The sequence below is a fragment of the Macrobrachium nipponense genome, chromosome 32, assembly GCF_015104395.2.
Source record: "Macrobrachium nipponense isolate FS-2020 chromosome 32, ASM1510439v2, whole genome shotgun sequence".
NCBI classification, from domain to species: Eukaryota; Metazoa; Arthropoda; class Malacostraca; order Decapoda; family Palaemonidae; genus Macrobrachium; species Macrobrachium nipponense.
Window position 1 is genome coordinate 52,870,188 of NC_061094.1, and position 10,000 is coordinate 52,880,187.

Consider the following 10,000-nt stretch of genomic DNA (forward strand, 5'->3'; position numbering starts at 1 on the left):
TATTTTTTTTTTTTTTTTTTTTTTGATTATTTTTTTTTTTTTTTTTTTTTTAATGTTCGATTTTACTTCGCTCTTCAGAAATTCTGTATCTTTCTTGGACGGCTCATTGATATCTTGTTTTTTTTCCTTTTTTTCTAGAAAATTTCGGTAAATCGAAATCTGAATTACTTTCACTTTCCTGTACTGTAGGATGGAACCGTTGGCGGCATTATATTTCTCTCTCCCAGAAATCAAAATCATTAATAATAATAATAATAATAATAATAATAATAATAATAATAATAACATCAGTGAAAGGCTATTCAACTACCTAGAGGAGACAAACACCATCCCCCACCAACAGAAAGGCTGCAGAAGGAAGTGTAGGGCACAAAAGACCAGCTCCTGATAGACAAAATGGTAATGAAGAACAGTACGAGAAGGAAAACCAACCTAAGCATGGCATGGATAGACTATAAGAAAGCCTTCGACATGATACCACACACATGGCTAATAGAATGCCTGAAAATATATGGGGCAGAGGAAAATACCATCAGCTTCCTCAAAAATACAATGCGCAACTGGAATACAATACTTACAAGCTCTGGAATAAGACTAGCAGAGGTTAATATCAGAGAGGGATCTTCCAGGGCAACTTACTGTCCCCGCTACTCTTCGTAGTAGCCATGATTCCCATGACAAAAGTACTACAGAAGATGGATGCCGGGTACAACTCAAGAAAAGAGGCAACAGAATCAACCATCTGATGTTCATGGACGGACATCAAGCTGTATGGTAAGAGCATCAAGGAAATAGATACCCGCCTAATCCAGGAACTGTAATGGATTGTCTCTGGGGTGGGACATTAGGATTGGAGTTTGGAATAGAAAAAATGCGCCTTAGTCAACATACAAAAAGGGCAAAGTAACGAGAACTGAAGGGATAAAGCTACAGATGGGAGCAACATCAAACACATAGATGAGACAGGATACAAATACCTGGGAATAATGGAAGGAGGAGATATAAAACACCAAGAGATGAAGGACACGATCAGGAAAGTAATATATGCAGAGACTCAAGGCGATACTCAAGTCAAAACTCAACGCCGGAAAGTATGATAAAAGCCATAAACACATGGGCAGTGCCAGTAATCAGATACAGCGCAGGAAATAGTGGAATGGACGAAGGCAGAACTCCGCAGCATAGATCATAAAACCAGGAAACATATGACAAATACACAAAGCACTACACCCAAGAGCAAATACAGACAGGATATACATAACACGAAAGGAAGGAGGGAGAGGACTACTAAGTATAGAGGACTGCGTCAACATCGAAACAGAGCACTGGGGCAATATCTGAAAACCAGTGAAGACGAGTGGCTAAAGAGTGCATGGAAGAAGGACTAATAAAAGCAGACGAAGACCCAGAAATATACAGAGACAGGAGAAAGACAAAAAGAACAGAGGACTGGCACAACAAACCAATGCACGGACAATACATGAGACAGACTAAAGAACTAGCCAGCGATGACAATTGGCAATGGCTACAGAGGGGAGAGCTAAAGAAGGAAACTGCAGGAATGATAACAGCGGCACAAGATCAGGCCCTAAGAACCAGATATGTTCAAAGTACGATAGACGGAAATAACATCTCTCCCATATGTAGGAAGTGCAATACGAAAAGTGAAACCATAAACCACATAGCAAGTGAATGCCCGGCACTTGCACAGAACCAGTACAAAAAGAGGCATGATTCAGTAGAAAAGCCCTCCACTGGAGCCTGTGCAAGAAACATCAGCTACCTTGCAGGTTAATAAGTGGGTACGAGCACCAACCTGAAGGAGTGATTAGAAAACGATCAGGCAAAGATCCTCTGGGACTATGGTATCAGAACGGATAGGGTGATACGTGCAAAACAGACCAGACGTGACGTTGAGTGACAAGGTCAAGAAGAAAGTATCACTCATTGATGTCGCAATACCATGGGACACAGAGTTGAAGAGAAAGAGAGGGAAAAATTGGATAAGTATCAAGATCTGAAAATAGAAATAAGAAGGATATGGGATATGCCAGTGGAAATCGTACCCATAATCGTAGGAGAACTAGGCACGATCCAAGATCCCTGAAGAGGAATCTAGAAAAAACTAGAGGCTGAAGTAGCTCCAGGACTCATGCAGAAGAGTGTGATACTAGACGGCACACATAGTAAGAAGAGTGATGGACTCCTAAGGAGGCAGGATGCAACCGGAACCCCAACACTATAAATACCACCCAGTCGAATTGGAGGACTGTGATAAAGCAAAAAAAAAATAAATAAAAAAAAATAAAAAATAATAATAATAATAATAATAAAAAATAAAATAATAATAACAATAAAATAATAATAATAAAATAGATCGTATACTCAGCTCGGTAACGAAGCTTATTAACTTTTCATAACATCTCAAATGTTTGTTTTTTTTTTCTATTTCGATATTTATCCGGTAAAAGAATGCAATGTTTACGAGACCATATAATGTTTATTCTGTCTACCGCAACTTGTTTTTCAGATAACCGAATGCCTTCGGACCTAATTAAATGTGACCTTGTTCCTCAAATTAATGTGGTAAAAGATCTCGTATTTAAGGTCTTGACTGAAGAAGAGAATTCCCGATTAATAAATTAGCTAGAGGCAGATTTTTTTTTGACCTTTGAATAATTATGTAAAGAGATTATGCGTGTTTTTTTTTTTTGTTTTTTTTATTTGCAGCAGATAGTCATTATCCTTGAAGCACAACACATATAAAAAAAGGAGAAAAAAAAAGACCAATTTCCTTTTATTTGCACTAGGTAATTTTAATCTTGAAGAAAAAAAATATTTCAGCTCCCCAAATAAAAAAAGAAAAAATTCAGCTTAGAAGAAAAAAAGAAAAGATAATTTTTTTTAGCTCCGAAAAAAACAAAAAAGATAATTTCTCAGCTCCGAAGAAAAAAGATATTTTTTCAGTTCATCATGAAAAAAGAAATATATATATTTCTCGCTCCGAAGAAAAAAAGAAAAAAAAAGTTTTCAGCTGCAAAGAAAAAAAGTATTCTTATTTTTTAGCTCCGGAGAGAAAAAGAAAAGGAAAATTTTAATGTTTTTAGGTCCGAAGAAAAAAAAATTTAGTTCAGGTACAAAAAAAAAATATTTTTGTCTTTCAGGTCTAGAGGAAAAACAAACTATTATCTTCTTTTTTTCTTTTTTTAGCAGGTCCGAAGAAAAAAAAATTTCAGCTCTGAAAGAAAATGTTCAGCTCTTATTTTTTTTTTTTTTTCCCCAGCTCCGAAGTGGGGTCGTCTGCACCTCACTCTCTTCCGGCGACTTGGATGCCCCCGAGTCGTGCGTCGACGGCTACCCTCTAGGGGACGGCTCGTGGCACACGATCTACGTCGAACGCCACGGCCCCAACATGCTGGTGTCCGTGGACGACGGCGAAGGCTGGAGACACAACCACACCTTTAGCACCTTCCTGAAGCCTACTAGAGTGGAGGACAAGGGCGTGACCTCCGTCCTCTCGTCTCCCTCTCGCCTGTCCTCCTCGATCTCGAGGGCGGCGTCCTCCGTGACTGACTCGTCCTCGGCGTTCGAGAGGCCCGTTCCTCTGATCGTGGATAAGCAGAATGGGCTGTCCGTGGGCGGGGTTCCCGAGTACCAGGATGCTGAACTGATCAATGTTCATAACGACGTCAGCGAGAGTAAGTAGTCGTGAAATTCGTAAGCGTGGTTGGTATTGTCTTTGCCTGTCACCTCGGTGGCCGCGAGTTCGATCCTCGGTCAGTCCATTGAGGGGTCAGAGATGTGTATTTCTGGTGATAGAAGTTCACTCTCGACGTGGTTCGGAAGTCACGTAAAGCCGTTGGTCCCGTTGCTGAATAACCACTGGTTCCATGCAACATAAAAAAAAAAAAAAAAAAACATGAAATTCGTAGTCTATTTTTGTATATATTTGCCTGACGAGAGACTATTTTGCCATTATCTACTCATCTCTTCCAGTCAATCTTCGTTTCTAATTACCGTTTATCAGTTAACTGGTAAAAAGGCTAAACTTAGATCACTTTCAAGATCTTATCGTGTTATTAGATGCTGGACTTTACCATGAAATTCGTAATATTTTTATGTATATATTTAATATGCCAAGAGTAATTTTTTTAATTGGTAATATTTTTATGTATATATTTAATATGGCAAGAGTTATTTTTATAATACGTAATATTTTTATGTATATATTTAATATGCCAAGAGTTATTTTTTTAAGTGTTATGGACCCATCTCTTTCAATCAGCCACAGTTTCTTATTAAAATTTATCTGTTACGGGTACAACGTCTAAACTTAAAAATGTATCAGGTAAAAACAAAAGAGTTTAAGATAATAATTTTACACGAAAATAACTTAACACAATTTCTGAAGACGATACTATCAAAAATATGAATAGATAAAAAATAAATAATTGTAAATAGTAATAGAAATAAAGACAAATATATAAATATAAGGAAAAGATTTATAAGAAATTTTAAAAATAAATAAAAACTATGAAAAAAATATATATTTATTTATTTGATTTACCTTTTTTTTTTTAAGTTTGTATAGATGATATCCGTGTCTCCGGCAAAGGACTGCCCCTGCCACCAGGTGTCAATGGCACCACCTGGGGGCAGGTGACAACATTCCAGAATTTAGAGAGTAACTGCCCCAGTCGTGATCTTTGCTCAAACACCAGCTGTCTGCCTCCTCTGACGTGTCACAACAGCTGGAGACAGGCCAGCTGCAGGTTAGTTTTATTCCTTGTAAAAATGGTCAGTGTTTTCATTGAAGAATTTCCTTTTTTTTTTTTTTTTTTTTTTGCTTAAACTGGAGTTGTCGAGTTGTCAGTGTTTTCATTGAAGAAATTTTTAATTCTGTTTATTATGTTGGGTCTGAATAGTCAGTGTTTTAAGGATTTATAAGAGGTCTGTTTTTTATTATGCTTACATTTAAATGGCTAGCGTTTTTATTGCAGAAATTTGTGAACGTTTTATTTCGTTTAGGTTTAAATGGTCAGCGTTTCCATTGAATTATTGTATGAGGTATATTTTTATTTTTCCCAAATTTACATGGTCAGTGTCTGAAGAATTTCAAGAGGTTTATTTTTTTTTATTTTGCTTAAATTTAAATGGTCAGTGACTTCACTGATGAATTTTGTGAGTATTTTATTTTGCCTAAATTTAAATAGTAACTGTTTTTATTTATTTATTTATTGTTTTTATTTATTTATTTATCTTTTTTGGCCAAAGAGGTAAGTTATCATGTTTATTTTATTTGACTTAAATTTAAATAGTCAGTGACTTCATTGAAGAAGTGAGTATATTTGCTTAAATTTAAATGGTCACTGTTTTTATTTATTTATTTACTTTTTTTTATTTTTTTCCAAAAACGTAAGGTATCGTGTTTCTTTTACTTTGCTTAAATTTAAATGGTCCGTGACTTCATTGAAGAATTTTGTGAGCATTTTATTTTGCTTAGATATAAATGTTCAGCGTTTTTATTGACGATTTTTTTATTTATTTTATTTTATTTATTTATTTTTTGTTAAATAGGTAATTTACCGTGTTTCTTTAATTTTACTTAAATTTTAATGGTCCGTGACTTCATTGGGGAATTTTGTGAGCATTTTGTTTTGCTTAAATATAAATGCTCAGCGTTTTTATTGACGATTTTTTCATCTATTTTATTTTATTTATTTATTTTTGGTAGATAGATAATTAAATTTTATCGTGTTTCTTTTATTTTACTTAAATTTAAATGGTCCGTGACTTCATTGAAGAATTTTGTGAGTATTTTGTTTTGCTTAAACATAAATGTTCAGCGTTTTTATTGAAGATTTTTTTTTCAAAAAAAGTAAGTTATTTTGTTTCGTATGTACCGAATTTAACATCCTGTAAATCTTGCACCTCCAGCTGCGGCCCGGGACGCCAACTGTTAGGAGGAACCTGCCAATTGGTGAACGAGTGTGGCTACCAGCCCTGTCTACATGGCGGAACTTGTCGAGACATGCATCCGGGTTACCAGTGCACGTGCCGACCGTACCACAGCGGTGACAACTGTCAGTGGGTGCACCTGCCTCCTCCCAGCCACTCTGTGACACCTGTTGTTATCGCAGCCATCACCCTTTCCATTCTCTTGTTTGGTAAGTTGGCTTATTTTTTTTAACTATTTCTTTTTTTTTCTTTGGTTTTGGAATCCATTCTCTTGTTTGGTAAGTTGGCTTATTTTTTTTAACTTTTTCTCTCTTTTTTTTTTTATTTTGGAATCCATTCTCTTGTTTGGTAAGTTGGCTTATTTTATTAACTTTTTTTTCTTTGGTTTTGGAATCCATTCTCTTGTTTGATAATTTGGCTTATTATTTTAACTTTTTTTTCTCTCTCTTTTTTTTCTTTGTAAAGTCTGACAAGGAACAGAAATTAAAGTTTTATTAAAGACCGAAGATAGAATTAAATCGTGTTTTCCGCTTGATAGAAAAAGGTAAGTTCTGAAATATGTTAGTTAAGTTTTAAAGATATGGTAGTTTTGATTTATTAAAGACAGGAGGAAAGATTAAATCGCGTTTTCAGTTTAATACAAAAAGGTAGGTTTTCTGAGATGTGTTGGCTAAGTTTTAACCAAGAGGGCTTTCTGATAACGTTCTTGAAATTAACCTTGAATTCCGTTCGCTTTTTTAATGAATGATATATGTCAATGATCTTTGACTGATAACAGATGTAAAAATAGTTGAGTTACTTAATATTATCTAACAAATGCGTTGATTTTTATTACCCATGACCATACATTAATTTGAAAAATTGTATTTAGTTTTAGGAAGTAAGTTATCATGGTGAGCTAATAGAAAACGAACAGACCTATAAATACTTTATGCCTTTCATTGAAACTGGAAGGATAAGGAATTGGAACGGGAAGGATAGGAAACTGGAATGGAAGGATATGTAATTAAAACTGGAGGATTGTAGGAATTGGAACGGAGGAAGAATAAGGAGTTGGAATGGAAGGCCAAGGGATTGGAACGAAATATTTGTCCTCCCCCGGGGTAACAGTAGGGGAGACATGACACGGCCACCCACCCCATGCAAACTGGTTTGTCCTTCCGGGGCAGGGCGAGGTAGGCAGGGTGTCGGGAGGGCAGGGGAAAAGACAGCAGCACCAGGTTCTAGCACACATAGCTAAAATCTGAGTGGATCTTTTATGTCCTCCCCCGATGTAACAGTAGGGGAGACATAACACGGCCACCCACCCCATACAAACTGGTTTGTCCTTCCCGGGCAGGGTGGGATAGGTAGGGTATCAGTAGGTTAGGGTAGATAGCGGCGCCGTGTTCCAGCAATGCGTAGCACGTGCCAACAAGCTCGTTCGTGAACAACATTAAATGATCACCACTTACAATATTTTTGCTTTGATATAAATTTCCATCCTTCCCAACCAATTCAACTTTGACCTAACTCGCCCTCTCTCCGGAACACCCAGTGGTCATCGGAGTGGTGGTCACCCTGCGGCTCCACAAATCCCGAGCCGGCCGGAGCGGAGAGCTCCGCCCTGCTGGAGTCGAGGGCGCCAGCGAAGTCGGAGGGATAGCCACGGTCATAGAGACGCCCATACCCGCCCACGCCACCAAGCGGAAGGAAGAGCCCGTCCTTCTCGATGCCCTGAGGTTGAAGGTCCAAGCTGAACAGCACACTTTCGAAGGTAGTAGTGTTTGTCATAGAAAACGGAAGCCTTTCAGTTAACTGGTGAATATATATATATATATATATATATATATATATATATATATATATATATCTATATATATATATATATATATATAATATATATATACATACATACATACATACATACATACATACATACATACATACATACATACATACATACATACAATTAGTAAAGAGTTAGCGTGGATATATTATTTTCTACTGATATATGTACTACATATAAATTGTTTAAATGAATGACAAATAAATGTAACATATACGAACCTCGTATATACTACAGGCTTTCATTCATCAAATATTAATGAATGAATTTCAAGTATATTTCGTCAAACAGTAAAAGTCTTGTACCATTTCATTACGAAAGCAAAATTAATTTCGCTAAAGTTTTGGACAAAGTTTGGGACTCAATTATATATATATTTATATTCAGCAGTCAGGGAAACCGATGCTTTTCTTTCGTGCAATACATACGAGAGAGAGAGAGAGAGAGAGAGAGAGAGAGAGAGAGAGAGAGAGAGAGAGAGAGAGATGAAGCTGCTATGTATATTCCTGTTAGGTTATTGGAATATGTCTAAATTGCAATATTCTGATTGACCATATGTCAGTACTTGTGTGTGTGTACGTACCATCAATTTTCATTCGTAAAAATAAGTGTTCATTCATATGTCCCATATCCCATGCTCTTCAGAGAGAGAGAGAGAGAGAGAGAGAGAGAGAGAGAGAGAGAGAGAGAGAGAGTCTGTACCTGTTCGCGTATGGAAATGTGTCCAATATGAAATGTTCATTTAAGCGTTTATTCATAAACCCCAGAGAGAGAGAGAGAGAGAGAGAGCTACAAATGTGTGTGTACCTGTTCGCTCATAGAAATGTATTTAATATAGAATGATCAGTTACCTAAGCGTTTATTTATAAACCTCATATACCATACACACACACACACACACAGAGAGAGAGAGAGAGAGAGAGAGAGAGAGAGAGAGAGAAAGCTGCAAAAAATCAGTACTATCAATAATCATCCAGTAACATATATATTTATTCATATATCCCAAATGTGTGTACTATCAATAATTATTAAAAAAACATGTATGGTCATTCACATATCCAATATCCACCTGCATACTCCCTCCCTCCCGCAGGCAAAATAAGCCCCAGCCTCTCCTGTAAGGGGAGCGCCTCGAAGGAGAGCTTCCACCACACGTCTTCCCTCAGGAGATCCACCGTCGGGCACGAGAGCGCCAAGGACATCGTCACCTCCAGCCTGAAGCTGCCTCCGAGGGTCACTTTATGCTCGAGCGACGAGTCCACTAAGGACAAGAGTCCCGCCGGGTCGCCTGCCAACACGCTGGGCGGCAGAGACAGGCCCCGAGTGGCCGTCGTCTGCGGCAACTTCAGCACCAACCCCCCACCTGCTCAAGACGATCTGAGGGCGTACGCTTACGAGGGGGACGGGTCTCCGTCGGGGTCGTTGACCTCTGCGACTGTGGGTTAGTCCTTCTGGAAGTCGCTGGTTGATTTTCGTTTCGTTTGATTTTTTCCAACTGATTCCATTGTGTTTTTCTTTTTAAGTCAGTGCTCTGTTTTTGCTTTTATTTGAATTGCGTAATTTTAGCTATATTTGAATCATGTGATTTACTGGATTTGCATTTTGCAATGGAAGTCACTGCTCTATTTTACTTTTATTAAATTTTGTCATTTTATATTATATTTTTTTTCTTTGGAAATCACCACTTCATTTTCTTATTTATCTGAATTTTGAATTTACCCTTTTCTTATTTTTGGCTCCATAAGGGGTTTTCCTAACCTCGGCTTGGTAGTTTTTCTTTATCCCATTTTTCAAACACTCCCTTTTCTTTGCAGTTTTATCATCGTGTGATGAATTACTGCCCTGATTCTTTCTTCATTATCTTCAACCCATTTTTATAGATTAAGTATTTCAATGAACTTTCTGTTTTGTTTTTCTTTTGCACTTGAGAAATTTTGTTGTGAGGACGTTCTGTAAGTCCAGTAGATCGTTTTATATTCTTGTATAGTTGTTGAAAGATTCTCGACATTTTCCAACATTCAGATCAGTACCAATGCTGATGAATTTTATTTGATTTTATATAACCTAAAGGTAACAAGTTTGAGTTCTGACCTAAGTCTAATCTTGTCATTCATAATGATCTTGATTCGTGTGACCTTGATTGACGTATGTTAATTAAGATTTTTCATACACAAAAGCTTTTCAGCTGATATTTTTAATATATAAGGACAGTAG

General features: G+C 37.0%; 1 protein-coding gene across 1 annotated transcript in view; it reads left to right on the plus strand.

The window, feature by feature from the left end:
* Window positions 1-10,000, plus strand: part of LOC135207505 (putative neural-cadherin 2) — a 375,807-nt gene that overhangs the window by 365,144 nt on the left and 663 nt on the right. Inside the window, 5 exon segments of the mRNA XM_064239328.1 lie at window positions 3,284-3,698; window positions 4,583-4,772; window positions 5,938-6,167; window positions 7,496-7,714; window positions 8,880-9,227. Of these exon segments, the coding sequence (XP_064095398.1) occupies window positions 3,284-3,698; window positions 4,583-4,772; window positions 5,938-6,167; window positions 7,496-7,714; window positions 8,880-9,227 (1,402 nt within the window).